Genomic DNA, 16853 nt, shown 5'->3' on the forward strand with positions numbered 1-16853 from the left:
TGTCTTTCTCTTTCCCACAGAGTCACTCCACATTCGGTTTCAGATATTTATTGCACACCCACAAAATAGTGTCGCCTTACAGTACATATTGTAGGTTCAAGCCGTTCAAAAGTATTTTATACAAAAGTAAGAGCAAAGGCGATTTAAATATAAAGGCATTTGAAAAGCTTATTGCATTAAATACAGAAACAGCACAAACAAGACCATTAAAATATACAAGCTGCACTTCATCATCGAGGCAATCTATTGAGTCAACGCCAGTACCTGTACTGAATATAATATACATGTCTCACACTCAATCTGCCAAACACCCTGATTCTCTCCAAAGGAATGGGTTAGTACAAAAATAAAGATAATTACATTATCTCTGGTAAAAAGTAGTCTTAGCCAAATTCAGATTACTGACAGAAATATAGTGCATTTTGCATAGAATTTCATGGCTTTTCAAAAATATTACAGTGCATTCATGTAACATGTTCCAAATTGCAAATTTTGTATGAGACACGGTGAGTAACCTCTCAGTCCTGGTAAATTTAAATACAAAATGCAATCTGTACATTGATATTTCAGATATTTTACCCACATTTAATATACAGTATTCCAATGATAATATAGAAACAAATCTGATGATTAAACTATACATATTTAAGACAGCAAATTTGGTCATAACTTCAAAATCCCAAAAAACAAATCTGGGACAACGGTACAATCACATCTTAAGCTGACCCATGAGGTTAGAAAGGGAGGTGACACTTTCCCTCAGTTTGGAGTCTTCTTCCTTTCCCAGTGACACTCCGGCCAGGCGCGTGGAACCGTTTGATCCCATGATGCAAGGCAAGCTGAGAAACACCTCTGCACCTATGCCGCCCCAGCCCTGAAGCAAACAGAGAACGCAGATGAACCTGTAACATCTTCTATGATCAAATTTTAAACAGTAGTTCCCGACCCACTAGGGGTCGCAAAGTCTTCTTGATTTTAAGGGGTGTAAGACAACTTTTTAAAAGATATACAGTTGGCATATCTCAGTATTTCATTCATTTCTGTGATGTAAACTAAATGACAATGTTATTTTTAAAGTTTGGATTATTATTTAAGATATAAACAGGATAAGGACACGATGAAGACCTGAACACAAGCTATATTCAGAGAGTCTTCCCTCTGCTAAACAGCCTCGTCCTGCATTACAATAGTACGCAGTTAAAACAACCAAAGAGCAATTAGAAGAACGGCCAAGCATCAGGGAGATGAAAATACTGAATTTGTCAAAAAGAAGCCTATTAAGTATGTGTGATTGTTAAAAATAAAACAAATAAAAATAATACAGGCAAATAATTGAATTAAAAGTTCCTAAAAATAAAAGGAAAACTCATCTCTGATGCAATATTCACAGAAAATAATCTGCTCAAAATTCATCCAAAATCGCTCGATTTACACAAACTTCCTGCAGTTATTGAGTTCACTATTTAAGTTAATCGTACAGTTTATATCAGTTGTTCTGTTCTGTTATTGTTATGCATTCAATATAATATGAAATATCCATAGAATATGTCAATTAGTCGTGGGTCGTCAGTTTACTCAATGACAGAAAAGGGGTTCCCTAAGGAAAACGGTTGGGAATCACTGCTTTAAAAAATATCTGAATACGTGTCATCTATGCAAAAGTCACAAAATACAGTTCATTTAAAGTCGTAATAGTAAGATTTACTGGTGTCATTATGACCGTAGATGAGACAACTTCACATCAGTGTCAAGCACTGATGCTACTGACTCCATAATGAATGAAGTAAAACTGAATAATACATGATAACAGTGAGGCTGACAATGAGAATGATGCTTTTGTATTGATACGAGACACTCGGTGGTTCTAACCTGAGCCAGTGTAGAGACAGAATGGGTCTTCATCTTATCGGTCAGGATACTGTTTGTGATGTCGGCGATGGACAGACCCACAGACCACGACCGCTGGCCTCGATTCTTCATCATCTCAAACGCTCTACAAGCACAGAAACACTTTTTAACTTTAAATTTTAATGCAAAAAAAACCCATCATAAATTGGTGATGCATGATCAAAGAGAGAGAGGCACTTGTATTGCTACATTTAAATCCTAAAACTTCCTTCAACAGCACCTGTGTGCATAATTTAACATCCAGGTTACTCATCTACAAACTACTCTACAATCCTTCACTCGAGGTGACACTAATTCATGCCTGTACCTGTCTAACAATGGTTTGGTGGAACTGGATTCTGCAGCAATCTCCGACTGCACACCGGAGCTCAGCCCAGTGCTGCTCATCACAGCGACTGCAAGACAAAGACATTGAAAAGCTCAATCATGCGCGTCATTTATTAAAGGGCCTTCACAAGTTCTCAAGAATGGAAAGAGCGTATGAGATTAACAGGCAGTGCAGCATTGCTGGTTATAAAAAACAAAAACAAATAAAGGCAAATGATCCAAACAATGGCCACGAATAAAAAGAGAAGAAGCGAGAGAGGACTGAAGGACATCTGTGTGTGTGACAATTAATAACCTTTGCTGTCTGAGAGTTCTCCTATGACCCAGGCTGGTTTGTGTGTGTTCAGGTTAATATCCAGGATGTGGCTGAGTCGCTCTGAGTCCAGGTTACACCCTGCTCCGATCACACGTGTCGGAGGCAGGCAGCTCTGCCTCCAGGCGACATGGGTCATAACGTCAACTGGAATTGGACGAGAAAGACAACAGAGTTGACGATATACAAAAGGTTGACGAGCAGCCATTCCTTTAGAGGGAGTGTCTTTTTTTCCTCCAACCTGGTTGTGAAGCGATGAGCATTACTGCGTTGGGGCTGAGATGTGCCAGATTCGGGATGAATCCTCTGTACAGGTCCACGTTAGTTTGAACCACGCTCACGTACGACTGCTCGCCGCTCCACGCGTTCGCGGTCACCACGACGACCCTGGAGTCCGTAGAAGCTGACAAATCTAACAAAGAGAGAGTCATCAGTAGTTAACCCCCTTGCACACATCTAAAAGCAAACCTTGTAGAGAAATAGCCAAAGCTTAAAAGCACTGTTGTGTTATCTCTCCGTTAATCTCAGATGGATTCATTGTTTTCTGTTATCTGACGGCTCAAAGTCCAGGGTCGGCTACAGGACAGCAGCTGGTTCAGTGACTGCTTAAAGAAGATTAATTATATGCACACCACGTCGGTGCAAGGCTATCAGAACAGCGTCAGTAAACAAAAAGGTCTGCACACTACTCCATGCCACACTTCTTTTCCATATTGGGATTTGATATACTTTAGATAACCTACTAAGAAAGGGATTTTTAAATCCAATTTATTGTAAATGTATTAAATGTTTTTCTTCTTTCCTTTTTTTCCCCCTACCTCAATGTAATGTAATATATTTTTGAACGTGGGTGATGGATTTTCTATATATATATGAGATGATGAATAGGACATAAAATAACATGTATGATATTTAGAACTACAGCTTTTGTATTATTGTTTTTTTGTTCTTTATCAAATAGTGAATTGCTTGTGGATGTTTTTATCACGCTGGTGTTTTGGATGAGCTACACCTGCCATCATAGAGCTATTGTGGCACGGAGTAGTGTGCAGGCTTTACCATTCAGTGACTGCTCGCCATAGTAATGGAGGCGAGTCATCAAGGACAGTCTCCCTGAGCACAATGCCAGTCTGCTACCTTCGACCTTTGAAACAATCAGTGTTGACTCAGTGAAGAGGCCCTTCTGACGTCACTGTGTGATGGTGCAGAGAGTGGACGTACCTCTGGATACTTCAACCCCGGGCAGACTGAAAATCTCTAGATCCGTACTGCCGCCCTTGGTGGAGCTTTCAGCGACGTCAATGAAAACAAGTTTGTCCACTTTACACTGGGTGGAAATTAGAAGAAAAAAAGTCACCGTCAGCTTTGGAATGAGAATTTGACATGTTAATCAAAGATGGTAAAATACAAAACATTAATTAAAAATCCCTGACACATACCTTTGATAAAATGCTCATCACTGTTGCCATTCCTAAATCTCCTCCCCCGATAACTGAGACTTTGTTACTCGGTTGATCATGTCTGCTTCCACCTGAAATTCGACAGGAGTTAAGCTAACAATAGCACACGTGTATCTGATTATTGATCATCAATAGCAAAGCTGCGTATCAAATGAATTACCGTCATTGATCTGTAGATTAGAAACAAAAGTCAGGAGCTCATTGGGGTCTTTATTGTCTCCTGTGGTCTTTGCGGACAGTGGAGGATCCTCCTCAAACTTGGCTGTCATCTCCTTCAGAAGAAGCACCACGGATGACTTGGGCTGTAACAGAGCAAAACAAAACAAGACTGATGAGAACACCTCAGAACCTCAAATATGCAATTTTTAATTTCACCCAGAAAGAATAAAATCGTACATAATCCCAGTTGTGCAGCCCCGGCAGGTGTAACCGTCCGCCTGCATCCACATGCTTGCCCTCTCTGATGACCATGTTAGGGGTCGGTCTCAGGAGGCATATTGGAGGAGTGAAGGGGAAGGAGTCCATCAGCCACAGCTGAACGGGGAAGTTGTAGGTGTGGCCTTGAGACAGAAACGCTGGTATTAGTACATAAAAATGACATCACACTGACACGATAGTTCCTTTTTCCGAATCTGGACATTTCTAGTGTCAGAAGTCGGCCTTACCTCCATACTTGACAGGGATGTTACCAATTAATTTCAGGAGATCTTTTTGGGTGCTGTCACTGAATGCTGTAATTGACAACAGGAGTAGTCGGTTGTCAGCAAGAAACAGATGTGATGTATACATACAGATGTCTACAAAAGATGAATGAAATGTCTTTTTCAGGAAAAACTCACTGTATGTGCCTGTGAATGGTTTCATCTCAGGGTAGATTCGATGGATCTTCTCCAGCTCCTCAACAGCAACATCGTGGAATTTGTACTAATATCCGGGAGTAAAAAGACAGATTCATCTGTGATTACTCTGTATCTATACTCTGTCTAATCTGTATACATGTGTATATGCATAACTAGCTTTTTATTTACTGTTGGGATGGTAATAAAAAAGCAATTTTGCTACTGTGAACAATAATCGTTATAATCTCTTACTGACGTTGAGTCATTATTATTATTATTTGTTTTACATTTTTTTATTTTACTGCAACATCAAAATTATTCTCCACGCGAGTCCTGGAATTGTGACCTCGACGGACACGGCCTCAAACTTGACTGGGACAATATTTGGGCTAGCATATTTATCTCATCAAAAAAATCCAGCACATCAGCTCAGCATTATAAATGTGTGCATACATTCTACGCTACACCATACAGGCACTTCAAAATGAAGCTCACAGATAGTCCAACCTGTACTAAATGCAGCCAGAATACCGTTGGAACATACCTTCATGTTTTCTGGGAATGCCCTTCTATATCTAATCTCTGGTTTAAAGCAGCTGAGTGTCTTGAAAACGTCCTGGAATTTTCCAAATCCTAAACCCACCCAGCCCACCCTATTTTTAATCAATGATGACTCCTCTCTTAGTGACACCAGATTAGCCCTTAAGAAAATCATATTTGCTGGGTTAACTGCAGTCAAGAAAACCTATACACCCATGGTTCTCCCCTGAACCCACATCGATAAAACAATGGTTGAATTATTTTAGAGATATTGCTCTCATAGATATTGCTTTTTATGAAATAGAAATAAAATAATTCAACCATTGCTCTCATAGAAATTGCCTTCTATGAGAGCAATGGTTGAATTATTTTAGAGATATTGCTCTCATAGAAAGGTCATTAGCTGTAATTCATAAAGCACGGCCATCCACTGTATATAGGCTTGGGATTTCCTCATCTTTCGAACCCACATTTTTTTGCACAGATAAAACATATAATTTGTATTTATTTAGTTATATATTGATATTGATATTTGATAAGGATAATTATATCAGTAATTAATTTATATTTCTGTATGACACAGATTAAAGGTAATAATTATAGTTAGAATAATTATAAACAATACTAATTATAGTTAGACAAATTTAGAAAAATGTAATTAGAGTATATGTAAGGCTCAATAAGGAAGCTGGTTAATAATTAATAATTGACTTATGGAGAAGGGGTGGGATTAAATAAGTTTATACTTCTTCTCACTCCTTTTCGAATATGTAAATCAAGGCATCAAGTGTTGACAATTTATTTTTCTTATGCTTTTCATTGTATGTAAATACTACTTGTTTCTGACTGTCAACTTGTTGGTATGAGCATTCTTTTTCTTTATTTTTTTTGGTATTCAACATGTTTGAAATTAATTTTGAAATGAAATTAAATGAAATATATTTATTTTTTTGTTCTTTTATTTATTTTTCTTGTTGTCTGTGGGTTTATGTCTTTGCTTAGTTTTTTTTTCAAGGCAATGGTGATCATTCAGGATTTTATTGTGTGTGTTTTATGCTGCTTCCCCATCACACATTCAAATGAGCTCATACTTGTCAGACACTAAGGACTCACCAGTAACTCTGGAACTACATGTTTTAGCTCATGGCTACTTTAAGAGCAGTTGTTGAAAGGATAGGATGACAAAAGGGGGCTACAAATTAGCTTTCAATAGATATCCTTTCGACAATTCTGTAACTTCCTTTGGTAAAACACTTTATGAAGCACTGAGAGCTCAAACAGCCAGGGCAGTGATATTGTTTACATCATGACACCTTATCACTGGGTTTACTGGATTTTGCTCTCATAGATGTTGCTTTCTATGAGAGCAATATCTCTAAAATAATTCAACCATTTCTATGAGAGCAATGGTTGAATTATTTGAGAGATATTGCTCTCATAGAAAGGTCATTAGCTGTAATTCATAAAGCACGGAAGTCCACTGTATAGAGGCTTGGGATTTCCTCATCTTTCGAACCCACTTTTTTTTTGCACAGATATAACAATTTTTATTTAGTTATATATATATTTATTTTTTTCCAAGGCAATGGTGATCATTTATTGTGTGTGTTTTATGCTGCTTCCCATCATCACACATTCAAATGAGCTGCCCTGTAACGTCACACATTCAGACACTACAGGACTCACCAGTAACACTGGAACTACATATTTTTAGCTCATGAGCAAGAGGATAGGATGACAAAAGGGGCTTTCAATGGATATCCTTTAGACAACTCTGTAACTTCCTTTGGTAAAACCTTCATGAAGCACTGAGGGCTCAAACAGAGATATTAACATCATGACACCTCTTATCGCTGGGTTTGTTTACATTATGTCATATTTCCTTGTTATTTCTCCAGGACGTGTTGAGTTAGTTAAACTGGTTCAGCCTGTTGGTGAAAAGAAGCCGACAGTAGCTTACAACATGGGCTAAAGTTAGCACGCCCAGCTACCCGGCATTGATAGGTAAACAACCTGAATTAAAAACACTTGTCAAAGCTGGTCAAGTAGTAAAACAACTAACCTTGGAGAGGATCCGCTGTACTTTCTCTGAACGGAGGTCCATTTATTGAAGGTACAACAGAGAAAATCACGTGTCTGTCTTTCTGACTGTATCCTCTTGACAGATGACTTCAACTTTAGCTGGAAAAACAAACTTCCGCAAACTTTCAGGAGTAGCTAAGGAAGCCAGACCACATGCTCCGTCCACTTCCTACGTCATGTACGGCGAGCCAAGAGGGACCAAAAGGCACACACGCACTACTACAGCTCTATTAGGTCCTGTTGCTCACACAGCAGTCTATAGACCAGGGGTCAGCAACCTTTACTATCTAAAGAGACATTCTAGGCAAAGAAAAACAAAAAAAAATAATCTGTCTGGAGCCACAAAACATTTGAGCATTGTGATGAAGGTAACATGTTATAGTCTAAGTATGTAGTGTATAAGTCTAATCCAGTGAGGGCCAAAGTGCAAATGTACCACTTACAGTATTAGGGCCACATTTAGGGGGAAAAAAATCTGAGATTTTCCAGAATAAAGTCACAATATTACGAGAATGAAGTCATAACTTTACGAGAATAAAGTCATAACTTTACGAGAAAAAAAGTTGTAATATTGTGAAAATAAAGTCATATCTTCACCAGAAAAAAATATAACACAAAAATTACTACTTTATAATATTATGACACTATTCTCGTAATATTATGACTTTAATCTGGAAATCTCAGATTTTTTTTTCCCTCATTGTGGCCCTAATACTCCGTCGTACCGTCGTACCATAGACCTACAACAATGATAAATAAAAATGAAAATGTAAACAAAAAAACAGTTATTCATTTCCATTTTTAAAAATCCACAGGGAGCCACTGGAGAGGAGCTGGAGAGCCGCATGTGGCTCCGGAGCCGCAGGTTGCAGACCCCTGGTCTTTGGCTACAATCATCAACAGTCATTTAAACACAAAATGTATAACTTACTAAAAACAATATTCCACACACTATGAGGCAAGAGAATATCTAATTGCTTTGACCAACAACAAAAAAAAAATCATAAAATTTTTTATAAGTGTCATTTGTATTAGTAAGTTTTGTAGCTGTTATTCTGAGAAAACATTGCTGTAAAACAATTAAATAAGACCCTTTAAGCATATTCATCTCACCTCCCGTTAAAGAAAAACACACAACAAGTCAAGTGGTAAAGTTTTCTGCACATTCAATTGACTTAATCAAAGTTTGTTTTGGAAAAATATGCAACAACTTCTGCTGAAAAATAGCATTTCATCATAACTTATACGTCATTGTTAGTTTAAAAAAATCACACGTCCATATTTGTAGTTCTCAGTTCTTTTTAAGATATTGAGACAAAACTGCACTCAGTGGGAGGAAATAAATAATATAACGGGGAGAAATTTTCGTCACAGACCTAATGCTTGAATGATTTGTGCATATTTTGTTTTTGACTTTTTCAGGTCGTCTTTGACCAGCACTCTTCTCTTTTCCTCTGGAGCCAACGCCATGTGTCACTCCACTCAGTTTTTGTCCGAACATAAGGAGAGAAAGCAACAGAGGCCGAGGTGAACACAGTCACTGGGCTTCACTGCAGACCCCCTGTCTCACCGTTCAGGAGACACAACGTTTTTTTCTTTTGTTTATTCATCTCAGCCACAAAAGTGCTTCAGTTATTTCTTTTCCTCTTGGCAGTTTGCCTTTTGAATTCCTCCTCCTCTCTTCTCTCCTCCTCCATATCTTCCTGCACAGCCATTCTCAGGCTAAAGTAGCAAAGATACAGAAAAAAAATAACATTATATAAAGGGGGTTAATAAAATATTATAGCTCTCTGTACAAAAAGTGCATATGTATGTACAGTTGAGGACTGTGAGGTTTATTTATCATCTTACCTTCTGGCCTCCTCTTTCTGCAGATCTCTCCAGCTGCTCTCCATGAATTTAAGTGCATAGTCACTCTCGTCCTTGTATCTGTGGAAGTTAAACGCAAATGAGGTCTATTCATCTAGAATTCGCAATACAGTGAAATGACTTGTAAACAGAATATATGCGGACAACACCTACTTGTTTTTATCATAGCCGAAGATTTCCTTAATGTGCCGGGAAATGTCTTCATTGTCACCCTCGTTATCGATAAAATCGTCCATCTCTGAGTCATACTCGTCTTCCTCTTCCTCGAATTTCCTCTTGTATGCAGAGGTGATGGGTGGTAACACTGGACCTGGATAATAAATACAGAAAGTCATTTTCATTATGGGTATTGGCTTTTGGCCATTTGCTACACATGAATATAAACATACTGTATGAAGCAGACATTTAGTCTTGCTCGGGGAGGTAGGGAATGTTAAAGCTAGTCATTTCAGAATTATTGAGTTTGCAAAAGTCAATTTCCTGGTACAAGGCTAATGACATTGAAATTATGTTTTGTTTATCTGTGTTGGAAAGATAGCCGGCCGCTCTCTGACCCAGGAATAACGACAAAGGCTGCTGAGTGTTGCTGACACTTTATTCAGTTGGGCAAACAAACCCTTTGCCCTGCAATACCGTTTGTGTTTTTTTTGCTGTTTGCATAATGTCAGATACTGTTTATTATATTATATTACATTATCAAAACATGCATTGTTTTCCTATGTTCATTGTAATGTGTTGCTAATGGGGTGTGTGTGTTATGAGCTCAAATGAAGTGCTTAATGTCTTCTTTATTGCATATATAATACTATACTAAAATTGGCACAGTGTATGAGTTGTGAATATTAAGAGCATGAACCCAATAGGCATCTAGAGAAGGGTCAAAAAGCCTCTTTCCAAGCCGTGACCTGCAGCTTTTACCCCACCTACATGTACTGCACATGCATTGATTTTAACCCATTTGATAAAGCACATTTGCCCAAGTCAGTCTTTGTCTTTATTTCACTTGTGTCCTCACTAGATCAACTTTAATGTTATTTTTGTTTCAGCAATATTGCCGTTAATGTCCATTTTATCCTTGTTTGTAGCTTTTACTGTAAGAAACTTTGGCACATGGTATTACTGTATTGAAATGTGCCGTATAACTTCTGGTTACTACAACTGAAATGTGTACTCAACGTTAACAAGTCCAGTTCGTTACATTAACCTCTCTCTGATTCTTACCTGGTGGTCTGTTCATCATAGGTCTCTGTGGCATTCCTGGTCTGGGTGGCATTCCTGGTCTGGATGGCATTCCTGGTCTGGGTGGCATCCCGGGTCTCTGTGGCATGCCTGGCCGAGGAGGGGCTCCTGGTCTGGGTCCACCAAAGTTCTTTGATGAAATGGTCTCTGACACCACAGTGCACTGGGGTCTTTCAGGTCCTGATCCAACGCTGCCAGTCGGTCGACCGGGTACTGGTCCTCCACTACCTGGCCGACCAGGTCCGATCCCTGGAGGTCGGGATCCACCACCTCTAGGGTGACCCTGTAGACCACTTCCACCAGGCCTGGCCTGTGGGACACCACCAGGCCTGGCCTGTGGGACACCACCAGGTCGTGCCTGTGGTACACCACCAGGCCTGCCCTGTGGGAGACCACCAGGCCTGGCCTGGGGGGCACCACCAGGCCTGCCCTGTGGTACACTACCAGGCCTGCCCTGTGGGAGACCACCAGGCCTGGCCTGGGGGGCACCACCAGGCCTGGCCTGGGGGACACCACCAGGTCGTGCCTGCGGTGTGCCTCCGGGCCTTGACTGAGGTTGGCCCCCTGCCTTAGGAGGGCCGCCCGATGAAGATCTCATCACTGAATTACCGCTTGATTTTACAGCAGAATTATTTCCAGGCCTTGGTTGTTCTCCCTTTCCAGACTTTGGGCCTCCGACTACAGGGCCCTGCTTCGATGAGCTACCCTGACTGGGCCTGGTCTGCTGGGAGCTCCCATGTTGAGATCTTTGGCCTGTTGCAGCTGTACCAGGAGCTCTGGTCCCAGAAATACCTGAGGCTCTTGATGAGTTTTCTTTTTTGATGATAAGGTCACTTGAGGTGCTGGATTTGTGGCTAGATGAGGACTTGAGCCCCCCTTGTTTGGCTGAAACCTGAGAAGACATGGCTTTCGAATGAACTTTACTGTTTATGGCACCAGATGGACTAGACGAGCTTGTCTTGGATCTGTCTCTGTCTCTGTCTCTGTCTCTGTCTCTGTCTCTGTCTCTGTCTCTGTCTCTGTCTCTGTCTCTGTCGTTGTGAGACATCTTGGGTCTTTCTCTTTCTCTGTCACTAACAGAGGGCCTAGAAGAAGAGTGGCCTTTATCACTAGTCGGTGTTGCATGCAACTTCTTCCCTGACCCACTGGGAAGACTCTGCTTCTCTAAGGAGTTCTTTTGTGGTCTGCAGTTCTTCTGCTCCTTCTCCGACGTGTTTTTTCTTATTGAACTAGAGCTAGGCTGAGACTTGCTGTCTCGTTCTCTCTCTGCCTTTGGGTCTTTGTCCTTTCTCTTAGCCTTGCGCTCCATCTCCAGTTCCCTTATCTCCTCAGCTGTTCGGAGCCTGTCGTCATTTTTCACTGCCTTGGCTTTTACCTCAACTGGCTCAAACTGCTTTTTCTCTGCCAATTTGAGTAAGTCTGCAAAGTTCATGGGTGGTGGAGCAGCTTTTTTAGAGGAGGGCTTGCTGCTACTTCTATTATTATTTTCACTATAACCCGTGGCTTTCCCAGGTCTCCGCGGTTCTGGCTCCTGCTCCGACTCTGAATCTGATTGTTCATACTCATAATTATCCTCATCATCCTCTGCGTCAATCGAGTTATTCCTAAATCCGTCCTCACTCATCGATCTTTCATCCATCATTTCTTGTTTTGTTCGCCTCTTCTTAGGAAGCTCTACCACTGGGATGCCATTGTAGCCTCTGAAATTGTCCTTAGTTCTGGAAGCCATGGCTCGTGCTTTACGGTCGGACTTTAACTCAACCCTCTTTGCTAGAAGTTCATCCTTCTCTTTCTTCTTTATCAATTCTGAAAGAAAAGGAGTTCATTTTTGTATTATTATTTTTTTTAAATCAATGAAGAATACATCCTGAACAGTTTGTATATAACCATCAAATCCACTGATATCTGCATTAACTTAACATTACCTTTCTTTTTGCTCTCACAGTTTTGCTTCTTCAGAAGCGCCTGCACAGCAGAAGAACTTACACCTTTCGACCTCGGGTCCTTTTTGGGTGGTCCAGCTTGTAAACTGTATCTCTTGGTCTGAAAGAGGGACACATAATACATGAAAATGCACATCTTTACTGAATATGAAGCAGTTACAAAGCTCCCTTTGCTATCTGCACTGCTCAAATGTTTTAGTTATATAGGGAAAGATCATCAGATATGTTGGTCTAAATATCACTGTAATATAAAAATATAAAGACAGGCACACAGTTTTTTTTTGGTAAACGTCTACCTAGCATTCATGGTGGCGAGTTAACAGCTAGCTACATCATCAGATCCTCTCTGACAGATTTATTTAATATATTTGTATTTATTTATTTGCACATATATAAAACTGCACAAAATCCAGTCAATGAAAAAAAAAAAGAAATGTGTCAGGAGAGGTTAAGAAGCCACAGGCTTATACAAAGGACCTCCCCCCAACCCCAGGAGAAAAATAAATAAATAAATAAATAATAACAAAAAAGGAAGAAAGATTTAAACTAACAAAAATTGCAAGAATACAACAAAAGTTAAACAACAACAACAAGTACACAAAATGTGCAGAAAGACCTAACCAAAAAACAATCAAATAAAAACAATGAAATGCATCCAAAAAACAGTACAGAAAAAAAGGAAAATATATCTAAACATATCAAAAGATAATCATGAATTAAATGTGATGATAATTTCCTTTTAAAGTGTTTCTAAGGATAAGGAGCTCTTGATGAGCTGGCATGTGTGTGTGTGTGTGTGTGTGTGTGTGTGTGTGTGTGTGTGTGTGCTCATAAGATTGGCCCATTTTACTGTGTGGCCTGGTTAAATTGAGTGGATTGAGTGCAAGTTCGAGTATTTAACTCACCTGTCCATTACTAGAAACACCCTGGTTGGCCGAGGCGATGTCCAATATGTTATCAAAGTCCATCATGTTGGCAGAAAGGTTGAGCTGTTTGAAGGAAGACTCAACCAGGAGGAGCTAAAGCTACCTTTAGCTTATAAACCAGGTGAGTTTGCTCGGTATTTAGCTTTAGAAAACGGCCCTTTAATAGCTTAACACTTAAATACGTCACCACAGTCCACGTGAAGGAGGATAAACTGTTTATCAGACTTGTTATCACTACTTTACTTCATCAGTAACGTTAGCAACGCGCTAGCGAGGTTAGCATTAGCTAGCCGTACGTTAACTACCGGTAGCCAAGCAACAAGCCGGAAAAACGAGGTTTTGTTCCGATACAACACACCAAACTAAGACTAGATCCATCAAAATATCCGTCAGATTACAGTATGTTGAGGGGGAAATCGTTAAAAGTGAGCCATGATGTCGAGCCGGCTGTCTGTCGTTAGAGACTGGTGACAGCATTAGAGGGTCAAAGAGTACTCTGGAGGAAGTGAGAGGACTCACCTCTGCGTGTTTCCGTCTTTGTGGGAGATTACAAAGAGTCAGTAGCATAATCAAAGATGATCATGATTTGGCTGATTATATTTAACAAGATTGATGTTCATTGGTGAATATATGTGTCTGACAGATTAAAAAGCGAAGGGGCTTTATGTGACTTTACATTTATTCACACTTTAATCCGTTACGTACAGAAAGTGTGTTTTATGTAAGACTAACACACTTCCGCTTTTCGGCCCAAGGCCTATGGAAAGGAGGCTAGGTCACGCGTCATCACGCGTTATATCATTGGGGTATGACACATGCGCAGTAAAATCTGGCCGGCCTTATGTTGGCTTTTTTAAAGTTTTCTTTCTTTCTTTAATTAATTTTTCTCTCCATTTATTTATATATATATATATATATATATATATATATATATATAAAAAAAAATCTCCTCAATTGGCCGGGCATGGGCCATGAAGCCTCAGCACCAACTGGGCTCCTCTCCACTCCACTCCTCTCTCCTTCCTCCAACGATTGCCTATGGATAGAAAAAGGGCTATCAAACCAGGCTCACAAATTTATGACTACGACTGGCCTGCACTCTTGAAATTGAGCCAATCGCAACGCACGACCGCAGCTTCAGTTACACTGCGCATGTGTTACACCCCATGGATGTATTAGGAGAATTAAGGTTATACCCCCCATACCCCCAAGACCCATGTCTTCCCTGTTACCTAGCCTCCTTTCCATAGGCCTTGCTTTCGGCTTATGATTTCTTTACGCAATGTCCGTCCATACTTCATATATCTGATACATCCTAAAATGCTGATCACTCTGTGCAATAATTATCTGATGCTGTGCAATAATTATATAATTATCTGACGGACGCTTTGTGCAATAATCTGGCAAAACTGTAATCTCATCAATATACATATCGTATTTTTATATTGTATTATCTTTTATATTTTTTACATTTATATTGCACTATCTCTTCTTTTTATTGTATTATCTTTTCATTAGCACCTATGGGATTGTCACAGTCTAATTTCGTTGTACTACACAATGACAATAAAGGGCTTGAATCTTGAATATCCATGTCCGTCCAAAAATAGTTTTGACACTAGTAGACCACATGATGTCGCTAGACTCGCTGTCATTGTGGATATTCTTCATCAAATCAACATTTTGCCCAAATGCCTGTTACATTAGTCTGAGGCAATTTTACAACTATAGCCTACAATGCAAAGTTCTGAACATTATATCAGATACAAACTGCACAAAGTTTATTCTGATTAGAAATGTTGTTATTGTTGTTAGTCACAAAATATATATTTTTTAAGCTCTCTTTGTGCTCTTTATGCTGGAACTATCCATGGGCACATCAGATCGATATGAAGCTAGTTATAAGTGCATTTGCAGTGGCATTCAGAATTTGCCCCATTGCAGCATTAGAGGTCAAAGGTCAAATTCTCTAAACCTCAGTGTCATGACAATGTGACCGATGGATAGATTATAGTCTAAGCTTTACAATGATATATGACTTCATGATATTGTTTGTTGGTTACCCTCTTTTATATTGTATCTTTATGTAAAATGGCAAAAACCTGCTGTCAAAAATTATACACATCAAGATATGTGAATGTAAATGGGGTCTAACGGTACCCCCGAGTCTCCCCTTTACAGACATGCCCACTTCATGATAATCACATGCAGTTTTGGGCAAAAACCATGCAATTATTTGCATGCAGTATAAATGTGTTATTTTTGCCTATTCTAAAATGGTGTATTGGAATATTTCTGCATACTGGGGTCCCTAAACAGTCTTGGAATTACATAAATTGGGTATCACTGTAAAGCTGAGAGCTAAACAAACTGTAACAAAATATGAAACATTTAGATAGAAAGAAGTACAAAAATAGGAGCAGTATATACAGTATGACAATAAACAGACTATTAACGAATTTGCACAAGTTGAAAAGGATATTGCACAGTGAAAATGAAATGAAATTCCACCTGAAAATATCAAGTTATTGTCCGTTTTTGGTGTGTAAGTGTAAGTGGTCTGTACACCACTTCTATGTGACATATACTGTTGACTTTTTTTATCTACCCCATAACATGCCCTGTCCCTCATTCCTACCCCCCTAAAAAAAGAAGCCGGAATGGAAAGGGGTTAATAGCAATGTCTTTTAATCAATGTAATCAGCAATGCATTTTATTAGAGCAACATTTCGATCTCATAGAGATGTTTGCCAGGCTTTTTGTCTGATTTCTAACGCCTAATCTGACCCATTAGGTCGGTGCACAACCAATAATAAGCTTGAAACATGTGTATATACTGCGTGTGCGTATATGTGTATGTATGTATATTTATATAAGTATACAGTATATATAAATAGATTTTATTTTATTTTATTGTTTTTAATTATTATTTTTTTTACTTGTGTATATTCTTTTTACTTATTTATCTATTTTTTTGTATATAATATGTTTTTCCTGTATCTATACTTGCTTAATTTATATTAATATTAGGTTTTTAAGTTTCTTTGTACCGAGAATGTTATTATTTGGGACATTTGTTGAATGTTTGTTCTGTTGTTTTTCAAAATGAACAAAAAAACAATAAATATAATATTGAGAATAATAAGCTCCATACAAATGTTACCAATAAAAGCTCCATTTCTGTAAAATGTAAATAAAGGGCCATCTGCTCAGACAGCAGGCTGACTCCTCTTATCCAGGCGCCCCCTCGCAGTCTTGACCCACCCCCCGTCACGACCACTCCGCGCTTCTATTGGTCAAGAGGAGAAAGCCAAATATTACATTACATTGAGGTAAAGGAAAAAAAGGAAATAAGAAACATTTTATACTACTTAAGAAATTGTCTAAATAAGCTATCTATATCAAAT

At 39.1% G+C, this 16853-nt stretch overlaps 2 protein-coding genes and 1 long non-coding RNA gene across 3 annotated transcripts; all 3 read right to left on the reverse strand.

Annotated features, from left to right (window-relative positions):
- Window positions 1-32: 32 nt before the first annotated feature.
- Window positions 33-7643, reverse strand: uevld (UEV and lactate/malate dehyrogenase domains). The gene is made up of 12 exons (XM_074632233.1): window positions 7450-7643; window positions 4848-4932; window positions 4674-4739; window positions 4405-4568; window positions 4169-4310; window positions 3988-4079; window positions 3770-3875; window positions 2790-2960; window positions 2531-2695; window positions 2216-2303; window positions 1870-1993; window positions 33-874 (listed from the first exon to the last, which is right to left on the reverse strand). Exons 1-12 carry the CDS (start codon window positions 7489-7491, stop codon window positions 710-712), a joined length of 1410 nt encoding a protein of 469 aa, XP_074488334.1. The 5' UTR covers window positions 7492-7643; the 3' UTR covers window positions 33-709.
- On the reverse strand, window positions 6410-7128 carry LOC141765923 (uncharacterized). Its single transcript, XR_012593552.1, has 2 exons — window positions 7020-7128; window positions 6410-6446 (listed from the first exon to the last, which is right to left on the reverse strand). It is a non-coding gene; the product is annotated as an uncharacterized LOC141765923 (long non-coding RNA).
- A 1268-nt stretch (window positions 7644-8911) lies between the features above and the next one.
- Window positions 8912-13945, reverse strand: spty2d1 (SPT2 chromatin protein domain containing 1). Its single transcript, XM_074632232.1, has 6 exons — window positions 13426-13945; window positions 12503-12620; window positions 10560-12383; window positions 9492-9648; window positions 9321-9398; window positions 8912-9191 (listed from the first exon to the last, which is right to left on the reverse strand). Exons 1-6 carry the CDS (start codon window positions 13489-13491, stop codon window positions 9098-9100), a joined length of 2337 nt encoding a protein of 778 aa, XP_074488333.1. The 5' UTR covers window positions 13492-13945; the 3' UTR covers window positions 8912-9097.
- Between the last annotated feature and the right edge of the window lie 2908 nt (window positions 13946-16853).

Source organism: Sebastes fasciatus, chromosome 4 (assembly GCF_043250625.1).
Source record: "Sebastes fasciatus isolate fSebFas1 chromosome 4, fSebFas1.pri, whole genome shotgun sequence".
Lineage (NCBI taxonomy): Eukaryota > Metazoa > Chordata > Actinopteri > Perciformes > Sebastidae > Sebastes > Sebastes fasciatus.